The sequence below is a fragment of the Melanaphis sacchari genome, unplaced genomic scaffold (assembly GCF_002803265.2).
Source record: "Melanaphis sacchari strain LSU unplaced genomic scaffold, SCAv2.0 Contig2_pilon_pilon, whole genome shotgun sequence".
Lineage (NCBI taxonomy): Eukaryota > Metazoa > Arthropoda > Insecta > Hemiptera > Aphididae > Melanaphis > Melanaphis sacchari.
This window is the reverse complement of record NW_020271173.1, coordinates 1234251-1260524: the sequence shown is the minus strand read 5'-3', so window position 1 is coordinate 1260524 and position 26274 is coordinate 1234251. Positions and strand designations below refer to the sequence as shown.

Here is a 26274-nt window from a genome sequence, read left to right as displayed (position 1 = left end):
TCAAACGATTGTTAAACAGTTGAGACTAAAAATACAAAATGCATAGTTAATAAAAATATTTGGAGTTCGTGGCAGCGATGAAATACCAAAGGTGCACGGACCGGACGAAATGACTTATGCCTAGTTTTCGTGATTTGGTTAATTAATTACATGGTGTGACAAACTACCACTTGATTCAGTTACCAATGGGACATAGCTGTTTCCAAGCTTACCTATATACGTTTGTCCTAGTATAAATTCCACAAAACTTATCTTGTAGAGACGTTATTGACGATGCAGAATATAAGTTCTTTGGACATGGTTGGTAGACAAAGAAGCTGGCAGAACAGAAGTTACTGTAGAAAAAAATGTTACTCCAGAAACGATAATACCAACCATTTTACACTGCAATGGAAATTAAGAAGTTATGGAATAGTATGTTACATTAATTCTGGGGACTAAAGAGGAAGAAGAGCGGTTGAGAAGACAGAACAAGAGGTCTAATGATGCGGGTGAATATGTCGTCCTGAGTAGTCAATGGCTATAGGTTAAAATTCATTCCAAGTCATTTCCATTGCACAGAGATGTAATATTTTTTAAATTAAGATCCCACGGTGTTAATACCTACTAATGTTTGCTGTTCACTGTTTTATTTTTGCTTACATAAAATGTACGAATGCTTAATATAAGTAACGTGCATAAAGTGTATTTAGATGAATACAATATAGTAGCTCAGTGAAAAAACAAAGAAAAATTATTTCTCTCCTGAGACCGACGATAAGATAACAAAAAAAAAGTATTAGTAATGGTAGTAGTGGTGGTGTTATGATGTTAAAAACGGTACTGGTACGTATAATGATCTTTAAATCCAAAATAGATTGAAAGATAATACAAGTTTACTTTAGAATACTGAAGTTTGGTATTCTACTGTCCCAGTTGGACATTGTCGGATAAATAACCTTTGAGTTGCGATATTAAATTCTTCAACAGTCATAACGATATTATATGACATAGAATTCGAAAAACGATTTCAAACGAAGTTTGGATAGCTATAAACATGGACCACACTTGCTTACATTTATTTAATATAGGTATAATGTTTACCAATGTTTCTATAGTTTTTCCCTTCGCTTGAGTAAACTTTTTTTAATGAAAACCAGAAAACATACTATCGTAAAAAGCACGAACCGGATGACATTTTCAATTGACAAAAAATGGGACTATTTGCGAAACGTTTGAAACTATTGAAGTAATACTCAAAAGAGTGTCCAAAGAAAAAAAAAACAAGCTGCTATACAAAATATATGATTTTAAACCACGGTCTATGTGAAAATCTTAAATACATATATTTATAGTTCAGTTTTATTTGGCTTATCTAATATCGGGTTTGTTGCATGTACTTCGAAAAGTCAAAAATTACGATACAATAAAAATTTATCTTCAGATTTTATAATTTAGACCATTTCGTATATTATAATTAAAGTCCCGATTTTATGTTTAAAAAACTCAAAATAATATGATCTAAGAAAACTTCTAAATACTTATCTTTACTATCATATTAGAAATAAAAAAAATAATCAATAAATAACAAAATAATAATGTTCAAATTAATTTATTTCTTATTAAACAACTATTTGTTGTTAGATGCATATTTACTGGGCACAACTTAAGCAATTTTTAAATAAAATCAAAAACTCAAAATATTATAATTGTTAAGTGATTAAAAAAAAAAAATCATTTGCTTTAAATTCAAGATTAATAACAATAATTTAAAATTAAAAAAAAATTAAAATATTTATTATTTATATTCTACAAATCATTTCAAGATATTATACTGAGGAAACTAATTCAAGATATATCCTCAAATTTGACATAAAAAAAAGAACTCTTTCTTGTTATCTGTATTTAATAAACATTTTTCTAGTCTACCGCACACACTATAAGTTCGGGAGCAACAACGCACATTCATATTAAACGTGTAATACATTATGTCGTTATAAATATGACCGGTCACTGCGTTTCGGTATTGAAGTTTTGCAAGTAGAAGTATATTTATAACATATTAGGTATTATATTAATGTATATTGCATAATTATATAGTACACAGTTACGCGTGTATATAATATAGTCATCGGCGATCTAACCGATTGAAATTTATCCCCAAATAGCATTACTCGTTACAACGGTCGTTCATGGTTTATTCATTGGACTAAAACTAATACTGTATATAACTTATACACATATATTTATGTATGTGTATTTGAATACGGTTTGTTCAGCAAGTCTGTGAATTAGATTGTATCTTTGCCGTCTATGTCAACAGAATATGTATATAGTGTTTAGGCCCATACTAATTATTATCGTTGTTATTATTTATCATCGTGTGTAATTATTTTACTCACGAATCGTCTTTGAATGTTTTAAGTACTTCTCAATAGATACTTCGGGATTGTATTGATTACCACAACGAGATGTTTGAGGTCGGATTAACTTTACGAACTCACAGTGAATATCATACATTTTATCTCCTCGAGGTTAGGTTAATTAAGAAATTAAGAGTATAACATTAGCTTATGTGCAGATTAATAGAAATATTTACACGCATATTTTAATGATCATGGTGATATTTTTTTCTCAATAAACATTTTACAATTTTTTATCTTATTATTATAAGTACATGTTTAATGGCTTGTTATAGAGCATTAAAGAAGCATGGCTGACATATCCGTATCACTGCTGTGCTTTTCATTTTCCTAAAACACACAATCCGCAAGGATACGCAAATCACGAGGTAAATATTCATCATACAGCATTTCAACGATTTCTTAAATAATAATAAAAAAATGTCAATATATTGTAGTTAGTGCTGACCAAAATCAAAAATAAAATTGTGTTATCATTATTATTATTTAGAAACTTCTACAAAAAATGTTACATGAATGCAAAAGTATACCATTTGTAGACCCGATTTCTACGGTAAAAACAATTCACTCAACAACGGAGAATTTTATCGGCGACGAAATGTTTCATTCAGGCGGTAAGTATTTATATTTGAAAACTGTTTTACCATTCTATTATGATATGATAATATAACGATTTATTATTGCGTATATAATTTACGCACAATCCATACAAACTTCAAACGAAGTAAACTCATCATTATACTTTGATTGAACACGGTGTTCTACTGTCCCAATTTGAAGTCTGTACTTAAGACTTGATAAAATTTCGATTATTATATTTTTATTTTATAATATTTATTAAATAGTTATATAATTAGAAAAATAAAACAAAATTAACATTTAACTTTTAGTGATAATAGAAATTAAAATATGTACAATAACCATGGAATTTCAGAAATGATAACAACACAAATTAATTGCAACAACCTGTTAGTTGCAATTTAAAAATATAATTCATAAAATGTACAAAATTGTTTATGTAAAATATGACCCAGTAATTATTTCAACCTGGTATAAGATTATATTATGAATGACTAATTCAAAATATCTGCATAAAATATTACTAAATTTTATTTAGCCTATTAAAATATAAAGTTAATAGTTTAAAATACCTAAACAAACAATAATTATTTACTTCACTTATTAAATTGATTATTTTCAGAAATGACCATTATAGAAATATTAAGGATATCATATAAATAAATATTTGCCTTGCAGTTTAAAACAATTTTATTTAAATAAAATTGTAATATTAAATTTTAAATTTATGATTTATTCATTTCTTTTAATTAAATGCCATGAATATACAGTTTTTAGTTAGTTTCCAAAATATTTAAATATTAAAATTATTTAAAACAATGTTCTTACGCATAAGAATTATAAATACATATTAATATTAAGAAAAAAACTATAGATATTATTTATTTATAATAACTTTATATAAATTGGACATTCCACAATAAATTACTTAGATCAATAGTTATTATTTATTTTTCAGTAGCTACAAGCTAGTAATATCATTTAAGAATAGTATCTATCTAAAAATATTTTTTTAATTTTATTATAATGAATTTTAAAGTAAATTACTTAAACATGAGAAAAATATATAAATATATTTCAACTATTTTTAGTAGTTTGTAAAAGTTATCAGATGAAAATAGAATAAGTCTTCGTATTTTATAAATATTTTATTACCTACTAATTTTTACTACCACAAACCAACATTATTGTTTGTAAGTTTAAAATATGTATCTTCTTTCTTTAAATAAATAATTTACAAACCATTACCTCTTAAGGTAATAGTTGTACATTTTACAAAGAATGATTAAATCAAAACGAAAAATAATAAAAAAAAACTAAAAATATTACAGTATATGATATATTTTATACTCTATACAGTACCTATATGTATTATATGTTCATACAAAAACTATAAAATATTGTTCCTCAAACATGATATTTTTAGTTGGAAATTATTATTGTCATCATACCACAACTGCAACTGCACCTATAAAATAACAAAAGCCATAAAATGTATTTATGCAGTATAAAAAAAATCTACAAGTTAGGAATCGTGACTTTAACAACTAAGTCAGGATAAATAATGGAAATATAAACATTTAAAAATTAAATATAATGTATCTTACTAACAATATTCAAATAATTTTGTATGTTTTAATGATAAGTAATTTATATTAATTCAAGTCACCAATAGATTATTTTCTTAAATATAATTTATTTACACTTAAAACGTGATTGAAAATGTTAAAATGTCATGCTGTAAAAATAATGTAAGGAGAAATTTAAATTACATTAACATATGACTTAGTATGACCTCGGACTTCCATAAAATCAAACTCGGTGTATATATATATACATATATATATATATATATATATATATATTATTACTATATTTAGGGATTCCTTAATTTTCAATTATTTTTATTTTTTTGCTCTTACCCTTAAAGTAGTGTATATACACATACATATTTTGTAAATTGGTTTTAAATAAAATTTTACTATAGAATACTTTATTTAAATTAAAATAGCATAAAATTTATTTGGACATTTTTTTTATATACAATAAAATACCTTTCATTTTAATCATAAATATATACTAATTCCGTTTTCATAAAATGCTTCAATATATTTTTTTTTTAATTTTAAATTTAACTATTGTTTAATAATCTAATTTAGTTAAAGTTAATAACTATTTCAAATAATATACTATATTATGCAATTAAATAATATAATCATATCCAACATTTTAAATATATTAAAAAATTAAAAATGTATACACTAAAAGTCTTAAAACATTTTATTTTGTATAATTTAAAATACATATTTTAATATTTATTTTTAATTTATAATGCGAAATACATTTATCAGTATTTATCTTTGTGAAAAATATAAAAATGTAATTAAGACAATAAATTAGTTTCCAATAATATAGGTTAGACACACAATTAATTAATATTAAAAACTTGTAAAAAAAAAAATAATATTAATGTTGCACTTACCAGCAAATATATCATTAATCTGATTTAGTTAAGCCATTAAACATTTTACTAAATTAACAGTGGCGGATTTGTTGTTGATGGATTTTTTATTTCTTTTCAAAATTACTAGAATTAGAAATTAGTATATATTCCTAAAACTCACTGTAATCGTCATGAGAATGTATATTATTTAATTGCATTTACATAAAATTAAGAACATTTTTTTCTATGTTATATAATGTACAGATAATTTTAATAGCATAGTTTATAAACTATTATTAAATCAATATAAAATAAATAAATATCGATACAGACTTTTAACGTGACCAACTAATCTAATAATATTTAAAACAAAAAACCTTCAAGTGTAAAAAAGACTAAAATAAAAATCTTACTTTACACAAGATGTTTAACAATATTTATTATAGATTAAGGTTAAAGTATCGATGACAATAAAAACTCACATCGTAATTAATAATTAATAAAGTTATGGTTTAATACAGTGATAGTTACTTACGCATGTGTTTATTTAAAAATACACATCATTAACAACAATGTCGATTAAATTATAAATGAATGCATTCAAATAATAAAATTAAATTTTGTCCAAAAACACATTTCAATTATTATCCAACTAAACCCCAAACGAACATTTTTCAGTAATAAATAATTATTAGTTACAGTTTATGACAGTGACAGTATATTAACGTCACGCGTTATCATATAAACCTTCACACATGTATAATAATATGATAAATATTTATTATGTATATATTTTTTTTTAAATAGTTCATCAATTGACAAGTATAATAAAGATCAAATATTGTACTGATTTTTCAGTAATTATATTGCAAACATTATTTTTAATTGTATTACCTGTATACTATTACACTAAACTTTTTTCTAAAAACTTTTTGAACATTTCTCTAACCGTTAATAATTCACCATTAAAGTTTAGAAACTCATGTTTCAGGCAGATGACATTTTTTAAATATTTATCTCATATCTCTGCTTATCAAACTTAAAATGTTTGATAACAATAAATTATAATAGACAATATTCGATACCTACTTGACAACTATTAATACGATAAAATATCATATAATATCTGGAATACATTATAAAAAATATTATATCGTTCTAAAAAAAAGTAAACTATTTTGAAATCAATAATAAAAATATTCAAAGTTTGAAAATGTTTTCTTTAAACGTATTGTTACTAACGGAGCCGATTAAAATATTTTAAAACATTCCCGAACAAAATTGAACATATTTAGAAATTATAAAATTGGCAACGTAGCCCATAAAAACGTTCGCAGTCGCTCGTTTTTCGGCTAAAAAAACAAATTTTTTGATAAGCGACATTCGTTGGCAATCGTGTTATAAAAAATGTAAAACGTTCGCAATCGTTCGCCATCTCTTTAAACGTATTGTTTCTAGCAGAGCCGATTAAAATATTTTAAGACATTTAATAGAACAAAATATCACTTGATAAAACTTAAGGATTCAGTAAAACAAAATGTAGGTACTCCTGTATAAAAATATTTCATACACAATGACGACATTTCAAATTTTGACGGGACGTGAAATAAACGTAGGTTTCCAATTACTAATGGTACCAAACCAACAAAATCACTTGATGTAAATGCACTCCTTTGCAACGGCATTAAGCCTCGAATTACACCACTGCAGATCTCACCCTTATATTATTATAACTATACTATATTCAACCGTCTGCACTTCTATAACGAAACCAACGAATGCAATCGATCACATAAAATATCGACTGACCATACCGTTTTACGCAGACGTGACAGTTGGTACCAAAGTTGACGTAGTTTGTGGCAACGTGTCAAAGAACTATCTAGAAGTCAAGTGTTATCCGGAACCGGACGCGTTCAACCCGTGCGAGGACCTGATGGGAAACTGGACATTACGAGTGGCCGTGTGGATCGTGGCCGTGGCCGCCTTGCTGGGAAACATGGCCGTGTTGTTCGTGTTGCTCAGCAGTCGATTCCGATTGACTGTACCTAAGTTCCTAATGTGCAACTTGGCCATGGCTGATTTTTGCATGGGTCTCTACCTGTTATTGATCGCCGTTATGGATGCTCGATCGATCGGACATTACTTCAATCACGCCATATTCTGGCAGAGAGGTAACTTAATAAATATTATGTACGTTAAGTTTTGTATGCGGTGACATATAAATATTTATGTTATTATAATTTACAAATACTATTCACATAAAGTTCTTAGATGGATAAAAGATAGTTAGTTTTCTTCCGGTCGAGGTCTATAGTAAGCAAAGGGTTCTCTGCTTACAGCTTAATAATTTTTACACGCATTGAATAGAATTTACCCTATCCACGACTATATTATTAATATTGTTATACAAAAAAATAAGTGATTTTTTTTTCTTCAACTTAAGACATTCATTTCCGAGGTGATACCCGAAAATATAAATTCGTTTTGTGCCTTTGGACCTAAATAATACGATAAAAATGCATAATAAATTTATTATCTAATACAGTATTATACCTGTTGCACTATAAATTTCAGTTAAAAATTTCACAATAATTATATTTAGTTCTCAATTATATAGTATTTTTCTATTCTAAAAACAACAGTTATGAACTTAGATTGAAATTTAGTGTTACTGTATCGTATTTTACGAATTTTAAAAATATCTAGATTAGACTACCTGCTTAAAAAACTGTGATCTTTAAATTTCAAGTTTGATATTAAGGTAGGTACTTATTGACTATGATTTTAATGAAATACACATTCATTTCATGCAATTTTTTTTTTACTTAAGAGATATCTATTTTTACTCTTTTGAATTGTATTTTGTTTATGTTATATGCTATAAGCTACAGTATATTTCCATCTAATTTTAATTTTTTTAAATTTTATTTTTATCGAATTAAATTTTTTTAATTTTTACTGTAAATATTTGTTTAAGGGATATACTATTACCATTAAACCATTATTAACTTATAAGCATTAACATAATTATCAACTAAAATAACTTAAACGAATAAAAAAATATTACCGACATCATTGTACATGATGCACGAAGATTTTAATTCTTAGTTATTCTGCTTAATAAAATAATAATTATATATTTTTTTGTATATTATTAATTACAACACATTACTTGTCGAATCTTTAGTATAAATGTATAATGGGGTTTTATTAGATATTCGATATTTTATACTTATATGAATAAATAAAATAATATGAGAAATGTTATTAATACAATCGAGAAATTAAAACTTAATATAACCTTTAATATAAATACAAAAACCTAAAAAAAAAAAAAAATCATAGTGATAAAAATGTTATTTTATTGCTGTTAAAAACCTCAAATCTTTAATAACAATAAAAAAAAAAAAAAAAAAAAAAAATACAACATTTGATGTGAATAAAAACGAAAACAACGAAGAAAAAATATGCATTTGATTTATTTATAATTATGTTAATAAAATTATATGATACTGATCACTGTAGTCCCGTGGGATATCCTATACTGCAAAATATCATAGCTATTTAATCGATCAAATTAATTCAGAAAGTTTGTTACTCATGCACTTTGAAAGTCATAGGTATTATTATCGGACATAATAATTGAACGATGTTCGTCGATCAAAAACAACGAGACGTTACAAGTAAAACAAACTTTTCACCGGATCTGCTATACGATACTTTATAATTATAACTATACCGAGTATATTATTATACTATATAGTCAGTTATGAGCCGTATTTAATTACAAAAACTAAATAATACACCGTTAACTTTAAGTCACCACAACAAATAAATTGTTTTATCATCGGCGAGTAACTAAGTTTGCTATACAAGAACGAGGAGAATGCTGTAATCGAAAACGACTTGACTGTACACATCAAAACTCAAGTGTAGCTAAACTATTTCTGATAAATGTCTACTAAAAACATATTTTTCGTTTAAGGATCAACTACGATAGTTTTTTTTTTTGTTATTAATATTCATTTACATATAATAATTATTAACAAACATATTTGTATAAATAATAAAATTTAAATGTATTTAAAATTAATTTCTAAAGTCTAATTAAAAATGTAATAATTAACATATTGTTTTTCTGTTGTGAAAATGTAACGTTACATATCATTGACTAGTTGATTATAATCTAAAAAAAATCGTTTTTTGCTAAACAAAGATACTGCTCTAAATGATCATCAGAAAGTGTACCTCGATATTCAGATTTAATAATTTTCATGTGAAAAAACACACAGATATTTCGAACAAAAATAGGTTATCTTTGGTTATCAAGTTTTCTCCATGATGATTATTTAATACAATTTATTAAAAATGAATTCTAATATGATCGACTTTGAAATCGTCTGTGACCGATTATTTGGCCATCCCTGCAGATATACATCATACAATTATATATATATTGTATGCGTCGTTGCTTTAAATTAAAAAATAAAACTCATCACATACTAAATGGGTGACGATGATTTCCATGATATTTATTAGTTTTGCGTATTAAATATAGATACTTGTTACTATTTTATACAGCGAATTTAATTTTCAAAGTTCAATACTTTCATAGCACTTACTGTCTGCGTGACAGTTGTTTTGTGACACGCTTGTATGTATAAAAAAACTCTTTAAAATGCTCAATTCGAAACCCTAAAAAGTGCATATAATTATAATAGTGTTTATATAGTACCATAGTTAATAGTACGAGTATAATATAATACTATGAAAACATTGAAAGCTGCAACCATCCGGTTGCGCTTTTATCCAATACTATAATATTTCATTTGAGTGTTATTCATTATACGATTTCTTATTAAAAAAAAATTTACTATCGCTTTTTATAAGTTGAATTGTATCCATTTATATAAATTAAAAAAAAAAAATCAATTTCACAGTTTAACTAGTCAGCTACATCACTATTAAGGTACAATACAATACTATACTTATACACAATGCAGTTGTTCGAGTTATTAACATTGATAACGACGGTTAATACAATATAGAACGTTTAGTTGTATAAAAAGACATTAAAAACGTTAAATTCGTCCTCGTCCTTTAAAACGGCAATAACTAAACGCCATAAATGCCACTTTATAGCACAACTCGGTACCTTATCGTACACCGTCGCGTCGTTGTGCCCTGCACAATAGCTACTATATGCGCGGACGCCATACTTAGTGCGTGTATGAAAGATACGTAGAAAATAGTCTACTAATAAAATATGTGTAATGTATACTCAATTATAGGTTATAAGATGTATTGTTTGACACCTCTTAATAGGTAACTCTCTCTAAATAGCGGACACATTTCATTTCTCGAATCCATGTATGCAGGTTTCCGGTTAGGAAGCTTCAGCATAGCACCGGAATATTCTGCAAATGTAATAAAAAAACTTTTTTTAGAAAATTTTGAAGTTATATATTATATCCTTGGTTAATAATTCATAAGGTATTATGACTTATGATAGTTAAATTGTTTAATAAAATTTTTTTTCGTTACCGTTATGGATGTTACGTTCAAAAATAAAAATAATGAGTTAAGATCTGCTATTATGTATCAATTATCAATTTCAACAAACATAATATATTATCATTATTATTATCAATGTTTAACTGCATATTGTATTATTATTAAATATAATTAATACAATCTTACAACTTTCTATATAATATATAATGTATATCATGTGACTGAACAATATAAATTGTTTCCAAATTACCTAGACACATCTTATATTTTTGTTTCGATTGCGCCATACTATTTTTCTTTTATAAATAATTTTATTAACAGTTATTATATTGTATCATTTCATTTTTTTCAACCAACCAAATCAATAAAAGTATTATGAAAATTTAAAAAAAATATTTTCCAAACTAAAATAGCATGTGTTATCATTATCATAACTATTATTATAATTAATATGAATTATTAACTTTAATTAAGTGTGTGTACAAAAATGTAAAATATTGAATATTATGTAATTTAAATTTATAAGTAATAACTAATATTCATTATTATACTAAATACTTTATGATTTCATTAGTATACATTAGCATTTTATAGAATAATACAATCATTTCTTAACTATTTAAGTTATTAATCACGAACATTTTTTTTTTTTATTTTAAAAATTAAACTCGTATATCATATATAGTATAATTACAATCCACAATATATTTTAATTTTCTATAATTCTTTTAAAGTTATGGTATTTAACATAAGTTAATTATGTACCAAATCGAGGTAGCTGTACAGATAATAGTGTATATAGTCATAGAAAATACCTTCAATATTCTGTATGATATTCAAAAATAAAATTTAATTATTTTTTGTAATTGACTTTTTACGATAAAAAAAAAAAAAGATCCCATCAAAGCTCATCATGCAGTTCTTTGTAATTCTGGTATAAAATAGTATAAAAATGTTCGTTTACTCATTTTTAATCAATATTCATAGCATATATCTTGCGCGCAACATAGCCTGGATAAAAATTAGTATAATTCTACAGAGTTACATGTAATTACTAATTGAAAGGTCTGAAACGAACTTCATCGATAGGCCGATGAACAAGTATGCACAGTTCGGACAAACATTATTAGTCCACGATCATCATTCATCGCACTTTTTTTTTATCTATTAAAATTTTAATTGTGCTAATGCACTATAAAAAATATGATGAGCGTATGTATAAAGTGTACTTATAAAGCAGGGCCTAAAATTTTCTATTTTTTGTGTTACACGCTAATTTTAATTAAAAGTTTATATTAAGTGATTTAAAAAGAAAATTTATAATATAGAAAAAATAAACATTATTATTTGCTACACATTTTTGAATTTTGTTGTACACATTTCATTTTTTGTACTACACAAAGTGTATCGTAGTGCACACAATTTTAGGGCCTGCTATATAGTAATATGCTTGTTCGATAATATAAAACATAAATATAAAATATGTACAATAACGTCGAAGTTTATTTATAAAAATTGTAAGTATAAAATAAATAATATCATTTCAACTCACTTGTGTTCTTGAATTTCTAGTTATTTTTTTACCGTAGACAAATAATATAGAAGATTAGACGAAATAAGATTTATAGAATGTACTTGGCGTAATAATATATTGAACCAGACAATGTACCAACGCGCGGTAGTAAATATATTAATATTTTTCTCGTCGATTGAAAGCAATCGAATAAAACCCAACAAAAACTATAATAACCAATTTCAATTATACACTCGTACTCGTAGTATAATATAGTTATTAGTTATATACAAATAATAACATTGTATTCAATTACATAAATTAATTAGTATATAGAACATTGGTACATCGCTTAGACAATAAAATTAGATACATTGTATTATAATTTATAATACGATCGTAAATGTAAGTAGGACGGTACTAACTTACTATAATGTATAAATAATTTTACGGACACTTACAATAATGCGTATAGCCGTAATATAAGGAATCCTCTGTTGTTTTTATACTTTAAATTACAACCTAAACTTTGTTTTGCATTATAATTACACAGGTATCGGTTGCCAAGTCGCCGGTTTTCTGACTGTGTTTTCGTGCATGCTGTCTGTGTTTACTTTGATGATCATCACCGGCGAACGTTGGTACACTATCACTTACGCCATTCACCTGAATCGCCGGCTCAAGCTCGGTGCCTCCATCAACATAATGGCCGTTGGTTGGTTGTTCTCGCTGTTTATGGGTGCGTTGCCACTGATGGGTACCAGTGGTTACTCGAAGACCAGGTGAGATAAAAACTCGACCATAGATACATCTAGGTGGGACCTTTGGAGTGGCTAAGTCGTTCCAAATATATTAAATAATAAGTTACGAGTATTTTTTTTTTCTTTTCTGAGGCAAAAAATAGGTAAGAACGATTAAGCTGTAAGGCTATTTCTCATACTTTACTATTTTTAATACTTTAAGAGATAAGTTATCAGTATATTAGATAATAATGATAATTTGGAAATATATAATATAAAGCACAAAAAAATTATGTCGAATTTTAATTTTGATTTGTTGGTTGTTCAGTGACAAATTTAACTTAGGTAGAATTAAAGCTTTCCAAAATACAACACTAAAACAGATAACGAATATTCAACCCACTGCCAATTATCTCCAGTCAAATAACTTTTCACAATGATTTGATTATAAAATAAATTGACCATGCATCTTCTATTGGTTCTATATATGGTTTCACAGGTGACTTCAAAATTGTATTAATAAATGGCTTTTTCATCTTAATACTGGCAGGAAATCCTCGATAAAGACTAAAATGAAGTCGTTTTGTGACTCTTACTAAAATAATAATATTAAAGTTATAACAAAAAAAAAAAAAAAAGGAATAATATTAAACACGTCCATAAACAAAAAAAAAAGTTTAGTGTCGTGACTTAATTAAACAACTTGTTCATGATGTACCTTACTATTCATTTAAGAACTTACTATTTTACATTTTATTGTATAGTTTCAAAAAAAAAAAATAAAGTTTATTAAAATATTATACTTAACCTGAACATACAGACTATACATAAATACTAAAAATAATCTTAATAGAGAAAATAAGAATAAAATAAAAAAGTAGGTATACAAAGAGTATATTTTTCAATTTAACCAAAAGCCAAACCAAAAATCGATTTTTCATGTATTTTTTATGTCGAAAATTAAAAATTTGTTCTGATAAATATTTTATAAATAAACTATTAAAAATTGTGAATTTTCATAATTTTTTCCATTTTGAATAAAAAAAATAAAAAAAATACTAAATAAATATTATACTATGAAAATTTAACATAACATAAAAGGCATGACACAATAAAAGCTAAACAGAACGCTATTAAAAATACAAATGTGATTGAAAAAAATATATATCGTTTGATTAAATACTTCCTATAAGTTATACAATGTGTATCGTATTTTATTTTATGTAATGAAAAAGCTATAAAAAATTAAATTAATTGTATCCAAATTTATTTCAATTTTATATATTTTTTTTTTTATATATATATTAAGTCACCAATAATTACTTTTTATAGAAACATGTGAAAATGTTAATATACGTTAAACATTTAAAAAAAAAAAAAAAACATTTTTCCGACGGTTTTTTATGAACAAAAACAAATATTATAAAATCAATAATTTCCAAAAATCGAATCTAAAAAACAGGATATAATAAAAATATTTTTAATCGTAATGAAATCACACTTTTATCCTTTGCAGATACAACCGAGACATTTGCATAGCACTTTACTAAAAATAGCTTTAATTCTAACTACCAATATGAATTTATATATTTCAAACATATATAACTGTTTACATACCTAATGTACTGTACGTCTGTACGTATGGAAAAATTAAAACCCGGGATCAAATGAGATACCATACCTATTCATTTATTCAAAAACTACCAAAGCTAGTACATGCGATCCCGCTTAAAATGTATAATATTAAAAATGATAAAAAAAAGCACCAAACATTGACACATTCCTTAAAATTTAAACAGAAGACAAGAAGTCACTCTAATCGGAACGAGAATTGGATATTCATTTTGAACGCACGTATTCTTAATTATTAAAGATCCAACACACCTATGCAATAAAATATGCCAGAAAACTTAAACATTCAACACATTGTCCAAATTTTCTAAACATTTGAAATACTCTATCAATACTAGACAATTTAGGAATAGCTCTAAACAAAGATAACTCCATTAAAGTCCTGAATTTTTTCACAAAAATTATTATTGTAAACAATCTCATTATCAATACGTATATGAATGTAAAAATGTGTACCTTTTAAATTTAACTTTTTACACAATGTAGCATGAATACAAGGCTAATAACTTTAGATGTTGAAATCGTTCTTTCTGTTAAACAATAAAAAATAATAAAAATAAAATATATATTTATATTTAATTTTATTTTATAAATAAGATTATAACATTTTAAAAACGGATTGTTTAATTTGGCAGTAAACCCAAATAATATAAACAGCTATATATTTTATTATACGATCCAAAAAATTTATAAAAATTTTATTTCAACTTATACAATCCATAATCAATGTATTTTAATTTTTTTTTTTTGTGAAAGCTTTCAATTTGATTTTATACCTTATCATGATCTATACATTATAGACAGACACACAACCCAATGTATGGTTCAAACTATACATTATTTTTACATAATTGTTTTAAATATTTAAAATAAGGTTAGGTTATATGTATATAAATAATATATATTTATTATTTCCTGTAGAAATATACCCCTAACCTAACTAAAAACAACTGAAAAATGTTTAAAAAAACACTAATATTTTTTTTTTTTAAATAAAATGTTTTTAACAATTAAAAATATGCATTATGGCATTCCATTTCATAAATATTAAGGATTGAACAGTAAACTAATCATCTCACTTAAATTACACATATATTTTCAAGTAGGAATCATTTCTTAAATCATCAAACGTATAAGAATATAATTATTTCAGCTATAATTTAATATTCTTTAATACTCGTACAAATACAATACTATAATACTAAAGATTCTCTTTTACTTTAAAAATAAGATAAAAATTATAGAGTATTTAAAAAAATTATTCATCTTTTTAATATAATATTCTACTAAAATGCTAATAATAATCTTGGTATTTTAATATTATACGACAATATAATTTATATATTTACAGAGTCATAAGCTATGGGATGATTGTTTTTTATTTTTTCAACAGAAACTTATTTTGACAATAGAAAACGATTTCATTTCATTAGAATTTCTAATAAGCACAACCTCACTCTATATTTGATATATTTCATATATGTGTATTTTTTACTACCTACAAGCCAAATATGAACATAAATCCAAGACGGAGGGGATTTTATTTACTGCTAATAAAATCTCAAGGGAAAAATATATCTCAGACTATGTCCATGTATCGCTAAAATTGTTAATAGTTTTCATCTTGGGTGACATTTTGAACGAGAAAAATTGATGAATTTTGGCACACATAGACTACTCGTTTATTTTGATTCCTCTGTAATGCACTGTATTAATTGCGATTGTCAAATTTTAATATTTTACATCGATACATAAACCGCTATGAGTTAACAAATTATAAAAATTTCTTTTTTGCTTATTATAATTGCCAAATTTGGGACGATTTATGTCTTATTATGTTAAAATAATGTAAACGTAAATATATTATTTAAAATAAAAATAATAAAAATCATCTCTTTTTGTGTTGAATTAAATTTATTTAAATGTACTTAGTGCATCTTAAATACGCTCTTTTTAGAATAAATAAAAATAATGTAATTTATAACATGGTTAGTCATGCTCAAATGAGACGATAATTGCGAGGCAAGTAAAATTTATTGATAAACGATAACGCAATTGAATATCTATAAGTATAAATGCATTATTATGCGGGATATTAGGGTAAAACTGCAAAGTGTATTTTTTGACAAACTTGTGTTTAGTTATAGCTTTATTAATTATTTTTTTTAATTGATTATGTATTTATTTTTCAGTCAGTGCTTACTTAACTAACAAAAGTAATTGTTTTTTAATATTTTCTAATTTTTACAGAATTACGAGGAACTTAACGTTATAATATTACTAGATTCAGAACACCGTTAATTTGTAATTGATTTCAAAATAAAACAAACATTTATACAATTCATTTTTCACAAATTGCCAACTTATACATCGACGATAGCATATAACATAATATAACCGATGAATAAAAGCGCTCGATAGTTATTTAGATCGAATTTGCATATTATTATTTCGTACACCATACACTCCACAAGCGTATAATATACACCATTATCTAGCTTACAGAATCTCTGACTCAGATTTTTGCCCGATACAGGGGTAATTTTTTTCTGTTATTTTTTTTTTTTTCCAGAAATTCGAGAAAATCCAAACGGCTAAAAACCGTCTACAACGGCGAGCATTTTAACCCCAGATATCTCGAAAACGATCTAAAGTGCTCTCCTCCAAAAATATTAGTGATCTCTAGTATACCGTCCTCCTTAAAAGAATTAAGTATTTGAGAATTTTTGAAATGGTTACTTTCTACTATGGTATAAATTGATGTTTCCGGTGAAAGATTAAATGCCACTAGATTTACTTCTTCTTAAACTACGTTAAATGTAAACCGCACAGATTTTTAACACGTTATCTGGGTTATTTTGATCAGATATAAAATACAGGTCTTAAGTTAAACATAATTAATCATAATAACTGCCTATCTGTAAATGGCAACAAGTATAATTTTAAAAATTACAGCTTTTGTGAGTCAACTATATATTTAACATTTATATACATAAAAAGTAACTAAAAAAGTAGACAATATAATACTGTTGAATTTATTGAAGATAATTTTATAAAAATCGACCAGAAACTGTGGATTTGCATAAGGGTCATCCGTTTTAAACCTTTGATTTTATGTGGTAAATATAATTATTATTATAACTGATTCTGCACGGAGCGTTCGTTATGAAAAATTAAATAATGCCAGTAAATTTATTCTGTCTTAATCTCGGTTAAATACCAATATAAACTTTACATACTTCTAACACATTCACTTAAGAGATTTTGACTTTTGACCAAATATGAAATATCTAAAGATTTAAAACAATATCCAATTAAAATAACTATTTTATTTTCTGTAGTTAATTGCAACTCTATATATTATAAAAAAAAAATATACGTTTTTCGCGAGCCAACAAATTCCTGCGGAAGCCCTTTTTTAAAATGCATAATTTAAAAATTTGGGTTTAAGTTGCACATCCTTGAGTATATGATGATTACCTAAAACTATATACCAAACTTTAGAACTGTAAATACGATAGATTCGGTTGTAGATCGCTTTCAATACACATACATTGCTCACTTTATTAATATATTTATTTTGTCATATGAGTGTCATTATCATTGAAAACTTTAAGAACTAAAAACATGAAAATGCTTCTCGTAAATATTACATTTTATACACAAAATATATATTTGAGCTTAAATTAAATCAGTTTACAGAAGACACCGTACAGATTTAATATACTTATTTTCTATGGCTTTTTCTTTCCATACGTTATTTGTTAACATTGTTTTTTAGATATTTTCACTTAAATATCTAAACCGCAAATATTTTGGTAGTATGACGTTTGCACCATACTAAGCATATTAATATACTAAATAATTTAGTTTAGAGCTAATCCGATATTTAGGTATGAAAATGACATCTATAATATTAAAAAATTATAAATTTCAATAAATACGACATTTTTTGGATTTATCTACAATAATATATAACAAGATTGACATGACGTAAAATGACGTTAAATTAAAGGCAATATTCACCCACACGAAATTTTATACTTAGCGAGCCTATATATATATATTAAAAGAATGGAGAATGATTAATGAAATGCTGCACTCTGATAAGTTTACAATTTATTACTAATTAATAAACCATCATTTTCTGTCTAGAGCACTGTCATTCATCAGATACATAAATATAAAAAATTTGAATTTAAAATTGATATTTAGACTGTATTTTACAATAGGTTCTAATTAATAATTAATTCAAATATATTTTATGAATTTATAGCTAATCTATACGTTATAGTTTGAAGTTAAATTTAAAATATTGATAACAATATTAGTATGGATAAAATTCAACCAACGAATGTTTTCCGAATTGTAACTTCTTCGTTAAAAACACTCTATTCATTAGTTCACATTCGCCCTCTAATTGATTATGGTTCTATTGTTTGAGACTTATCCACCACTGTTCACTAGTGACAGTGTAACACTGAAATATCGAAAAGATTTCAACGTAAGTTTCTACGTGGTGTATCGTACGAGTATACGTATAGGTCAAAATCGACTACTCTCCTCGTGACTACCAAAAAACTTTAAATCTATTGTCTATCTCAAAACGGAGACAAACTGTCTAATTGCCTTACATTTGCTTTTCCGTAAACACATTATCGAAGTTTCCCCCTGCCAAGCGAAAAAAATTGTCCCGTGTTCCCTCTTTCTCTACCGACTTACCGACTATTTATCGCACGTTTTCTCTTCGCGCACGTAATCTCGTGCAACTTGCAAATGACAGCCAAATCGTTTTTTTTTTTTTTTCGTCGAGTTTCGAAATCGTATTTAAGTTTGAAACTATTAATTCATATCTATAGTCAATATAGGTATAACATCGTTCACTCGACTGTTGAAAAAAAACAAAACACTAACATATCGACACTGCGCCGCGACAGAACGTGGGACGATCCACACATAATAATACGTATATCGTGTCGATGGTGCACACGTGACGTCAAATTTATGGAATAGCCGATTTTACATGATATCGACAGAAAAATTGCCGATTTCATGAAACAAGCAACGCTGTTGCCGAATACGTGAAATCGGAAAGACCCTTTTTAAAAAAAAATTATGAAATATAATTCATTATAAATGAACGGGTTATATTCATGGTTTTACACAAAACACTGGAAATATCATGAAAACCTAATTGAAATAATAAAAATTATGCGTAAAAAAAAGTAAAAAAAAAAAAAAAACAAACAAATGTTAGGTCGAAAATAATACATTTATAGGTTTTAAAGGTTCCAATACTATTTACTCGAACATTTCGGCAACGGCGTTGCTAATTTCATGAAATCGACAATGTTCGTGCCGATTTCGCGTAAACGCGAGATTTCATAAATTCGGCGTAACACGTCACACAAGTGTGTCGTCAGCCGTACGCGTCGATAACACAATATTATACTCGTACTACGTGATTTTGCATTGTTGTGTTCCGTTGCAGCATTTGCCTGCCCATGGACTACTCGACGTTCGCGGACAAGGTTTACCTGTTCTCGTTGCTGACGTTCAACGGCATGGCGTTCGTGTTGATATGCGCGTGCTACGCCAAGATGTACGCGTCCATCAGGGGCGGCCAGGAAGCGGTGGCGTCGGTGGCCCGGTCCGACATGACGGTGGCCAAGCGCATGGCCCTGCTGGTGTTCACCGACTTCGCGTGCTGGGCGCCGGTGGCGTTCTTCGGGCTGACCGCGCTCGCCGGTTACCCGCTCATCGACGTGCCCAAGACCAAGATCCTGCTGGTGTTCTTCTACCCGCTCAACTCGTGCGCGAACCCGTACCTGTACGCGCTGCTCACGCAACAGTACCGCCGCGACCTGTTCGTGTTGCTCAGCCGGTTCGGCGTGTGCAACCGCCGCGCGGACGAGTACAAGGGCACGGGCCCGGTGCCGTACGGCCGTCGCAAGGCCCACTGCAACGACGCGCAGCGGCACCGGGACCGCCGGGGCTACGGCGGCGGGGCGGCGGCGGCGGTTTCGTCGGCGGCGGCGGCGCTGGCGGCACGACGACGCCGGACAGGCGGCGGTGGGGCGGCAGCGCGGCCGATCTCACCGCGGTTCGGTGATGACCACCGTCACGTCCGTGTCGGTGGTCGCGGGCCGGCCCGGGTCGTTGACGCCGCTCCAGGAGCAGCTCAACTGCAACGTCGAGTACGGGGCGCGTCGCGCGCACTCGCCGCCGCACACGCCGTCGCCGGTGCAGCAACCGCCGCTGACGACGCCGCTGCAACAGAACTTGGAACTGATGCCGCTGCACTGCGGCGGCGGCGGCGGCGGCAACAGCAGAGGCGGCTGCGACAACGACGACTACGACGATTCCGTTTCGGTGATTTCGATGCACCGTCTGAGACAGAAATCGCGTGACGCGTTCGGCGAGTAACGCGCCGACACTGACATTTCGGCCGCCAACGATCAGCCCCGTCCAATACAAATCGCCGCCGCCCGTCGCGTATTCAACAACAGTCTCGTGGCCACTGATATCACGCGGCGCGGACCAGATCTTACGCGCGAATTTCGTCTGCCGTGTTTTACTGACGAGACGACAAGACGATGATATTAAAAAAACCACTGGATTTTTGTAAAAAAAAAAACCACAGTTTTCTCATTTTTTACCCAGCGTGTACGGATTTAAGATACGTAAGTTTAGATAAGATAGTACATTAGTACATAGGTATATTATATTATACACTATTTATAAACGGTACACGAGGTTAGACGGATTTACCATTTATTTCTTTTTTAACTTCGTGCTCTCGTCGACTTATTACACGTGTAGTTAAATGTAAGTTTTTTTTTTTGAGTAAAAAAAAAAAAGTAACTTATAGTTAAAAATCCATTAGGTACATTTTTTAACTATTTATTTTTTTTTTTTTTTATATATTTACTAATTATGTAAAATCACAGTAAATAAATTCGATAAAAGCATACACACGAAGATAAAAACAATATAATACACACAAGATTAGTCAACAGAAAGAGAAACCATCAATTATAATAAATCCTATATTTATAGAAGTTATTAATTATTTAGATTAAATTTTCAAGCGATCTCTGGCATCTCCTTAAATGTTGAGCTGAGTAATCACTTATTTGGTAGTGTTTAATTGAAATATTTAAAATAAATTTATTTGTGTGACAATGAAATTTTCCATGGCAGTTTATATTTTGTATTTGTTTATAATATGAAATACAAGTTAATTTGATCCCTATTTAAATATAGAAGTACTGTGAACTTGATCTATCGCGGCAATCTACAATTTAACATAAATATAATATTGTATGCGTACTTAAGAAGTTTTTTTTATACGTAAAAACTATAATATTTACATTAAATTAAATATATTGAAATTATACATATTATGAAAACAATTTTATTATTTTAACGTGACTATACAATTAATTAAGTATTTAGTAATTACGAGATAAACAACATATCATGGGATAAATTTAAACTCGTTAAATTAAAAGATACGTTAAAAAAAAAAAAACTTTTCATTAAACTTTGTTAAAAGTAATTTAACTCGTTAATACCCAACCTTATATATATATATATATATATATATATATATTAATGTGTAAAACTTGTACTGTATATAGTATATGTTATAGCATTCAGTACATAATATAATAGCGTATGTTTTCGTTATACAACGTATGTCGTGAAAAATCAATTAGTCAATATATTTAATAATCTATAACTAATATTATATAGTTTAAACAATAATTATAGTCGTATATATACTTTGCACATATTATAATATTATATATTTTATAAAGTATTTAATAAATCTCAAAAAGTTATGTTTTGTATAGAATATTTACATCTTTAGTTATTAAGTATCTTAGCCATACATAATATTAAAGTGTCTAGGTATGTAGTATAATATCATTATATTGTTTTACAAATGTACGTTATTCATGTATGACTGTTTTCGTTTGAAAAATAATTTAATAATGGTTTGACTATAGGTGGATGTTGTTTTATGATATACTATTACGATATATTTAATAAATTTATAGTGTTGATAAATTTGAGTTAATAGGTCTAAGTGTGTGTTGTTTATTTTACTTTTTTTCAATGTATCAAAGGCAGTTTAAAAAATAAATAACATTATAAACTTAAATTAGCGATGGTTATTATTTCAAATTTAACCTATTTCCCAATAATATGATTATATCACTTCGGGCCTTCTTTTTTTTAACAATACACAACATATATTATATTCAGTTACAAATTACTATTATTCACATCGTCATCACTATTATAGAAAAAAAAAACAGAATACTAGATACCAACCAATGGCCAAGGTAAGTTGACTTTTATGAGTTATTGTTAACAAATCAAGAAAATGCATGCCATGTGATCTATATATAAATATAAAAAAAAAACCGATTCCATACAATGATGTATTTATTATATTTTTTACTTGATCAAAAATATTTATTAGTGTTTATCATAACAATACGAAAAAAAAACCCATAATTAAAGTGATGTTAAAATAATAACTTCGGATATACGCTATACCTGCCGTTTGTCAACTTCTGTTATACACAGGTTTTCACGATGCCAAATTTAAGTGTGTACCAAACTTAAGTGATGCGATTCTCAATGAACAGCATTTTTTATGTATTTATGTAGATAATGTTATACACGCATCATTTAATGTTTGTATAATTATCTCAACGGTACTCGGAATATTACCATTGAAAGCAAACCAACATGATCATAAATTATTAAACGAATTCACCTTAACGTTATGTATAAGCGTACCATACAGTGGCTACTTTATATACATATGATAGTTTATCAATACATTCGCCTAATAATCGGATGTTTACACTTAATTGAACATGTTGTATTTTAAATTCAATTATTTGACTCATTTAATATCGACACTGTGATATCTTATTTTTATATATTAAATTTTATCGTCATCCAATTACAACAATTGTATTATAATCGGTTTTAAGATTTAAACGATTAAAACAGTTAAATATTTGTTTACACTTTTACTTGGTAAGTATACACATAAAAGAAATGAATAGTTGAGTAAGTATCGATTTTTCGATAGACATACGCACATTTACATTTACATTATACGTAGGTATTACGATTACATACGCGTGTTTTATCACAACATCCTTGGAGTATAATAATAATATTGTACATTAAAATATAATGTTATAAGCTATATAATAATAATAATAATAATAATAATATTACTATATATTATTATTTAGTTCATATATGGATTACATTTAACGATTTGCCCGTTTAGAACATTATCATTTCAAGTTTTTAATTAACAATAAAACCAGTTTACCCCGTAATGGTTTCATGTAGGTACGTTATCTATTTGATTATGGTCCAAGTTTCTCGTCCAATTTATCGTCTGAAAACAGTTTGCAGCAGTGAATATAATACACTTCGGTTTAATTAATGCGATTTGAGTAAATCCCTTATTCTTATTGGGTGGGGGAGGGGGATATACGCGAAATCCTTAGAAACGGACGATACACGTTTCTGCGACGTAGCTATAAACCGTCGATTTACTACGCAAGTTTAAACGTTGGCTATTCCCAAATCCATTTGGTTTTTCGCTTAATAATACACACACACAAATACAAACGAATTATATTATTAAGGTTTTTCGTAGTATATTTTAGTATAACATTTTTTTAAATTACGGAGAATTATTTCGACCGAAAATCAAATAATCAAATCCCTCGAAACGATACGCTTCATCAAGATCGTAGAAAAAATAATCGTAAACATATTTTTTATTATGCGTCCAGTTTTTGTTTTCAGCCGTAGTACACCTAAAAATATTCGAAATAGAGCTAGGGATGTTGCGTGTTACTTAGCTATAGTAATATAGTATTATATTATATATATTATATACGTTGAAAACCATAATGACAGTGTTTTCTCATTTTCTGGTTTTTATTTTATCATTTATTTATTATACAGACGCGTCATAAACAACGATAACGCTACAGATGTACAACTATTGATTTATATTATATTATACACGTACGTTATAGCAGTACGTTATATAGCAGTTGGAAAATATAAAATAGATACCAAATTATTTCATAAGAGTTCTAGAGTATCCAGCAAAATTCTAATGACTACGGTAGCCACAATATATATTACTCCAGAGTTATGATATAAAGCAAGAGCTGTACGGTGAGTGTGAAAAAAATTTAATTAATCAATTATCAATTGCTGTTAGTTATTTGAGAGATTGTTTCAATACTTGATATACTTTAAACTCGCGCGCATTTCATATTATACATATAATATGTGTACAATACTTTTTTATTGTTATTGTGTTATCGCCACAACCGTTTTTATTTCAATACAATTTATGTAAAGATAATCGAAAACAGTACAACACATAATACTGCGTATAAAACGATAGGTCTAAAATTAATCTAGCATACTTATGCACTACCAATGCCGCTACTTCCATTTTGCCCGGAAAATCGCATATGGTAAAAGTTTCACTCACACACGCAATCTCCGCCTCTCTAATAGTTTCAAGCGCGAAATACGCATTTCCGGATACGTGGTTGATCATACCGTCGTGTGATTTACCGTCACTGCAGTAACGACAACGTTATTTTCGACAGCGGTGGTTGAATAATCCACGCGAAGTCACATCCTCAGGACGCAGCACATTACCCCAACACGATAATTTTTAAAAATGTATGTAATACGTATACGGTTTCTGGCATTTCCGAAATAGTGCGACGTGTTTAATTCCATACCGAATGTGTAGCGAGCCAATAATTTATACACGCATATATTATATTATATTTATTGAATATGTATAACTCTATTAATAACTCAATGCTTAAATCAAGAAAAACAATTAAAAGGGGGCATGAGGATGCAAAATTGTAAACAAATTGTACGTACCTGAAAATTTTAAATCCTAATAATAAGATTATATAACTAGAAGGAATACGCATAAATAATTTTTTTTTAAAAGAAACACTCTCCTCTATGTTCTCACAAAATGCATGCACTTAAAACAATTTATTACAAAATTTAAATATTGCACTAATCTTGCATCAGTCAACAGCTGAACAGCATCGTATCGTTACTACTAAACTGAGGCAGCACGAATTATAAATATATATATACATACATATGTAATGTGTATATACAAAGTAATTAAAATCTTGAATTCGAATACTCATCACATAGTTCAACGAATATAAAGGTATATCCACCAGCTTTGTAACACACAATATTTGTAATAATGTGACATACATGATTTTTATTTGAGAAAAAAAGTTTCGTGACATCACAGCTAGGTCACTTTTTAAATAATGTAAGCAATCAAAATTAAAGTTTTGAATTTATTTTTAAATTTAATTTTAAATATAAATG

General features: G+C 27.7%; 1 protein-coding gene across 1 annotated transcript in view; it reads left to right on the top strand.

The window, feature by feature from the left end:
- The window catches only part of LOC112596039 (lutropin-choriogonadotropic hormone receptor-like), a 126426-nt gene extending 104723 nt beyond the window's left edge, over positions 1 to 21703 (top strand). Inside the window, 7 exon segments of the mRNA XM_025341487.1 lie at positions 2678 to 2770; positions 2893 to 3016; positions 7251 to 7598; positions 13008 to 13236; positions 20318 to 20829; positions 20832 to 20873; positions 20876 to 21703. Coding sequence (XP_025197272.1) covers positions 2678 to 2770; positions 2893 to 3016; positions 7251 to 7598; positions 13008 to 13236; positions 20318 to 20829; positions 20832 to 20873; positions 20876 to 21252 — 1725 coding nt within the window. The 3' untranslated portion in view covers positions 21253 to 21703.
- Positions 21704 to 26274: the final 4571 nt, after the last annotated feature.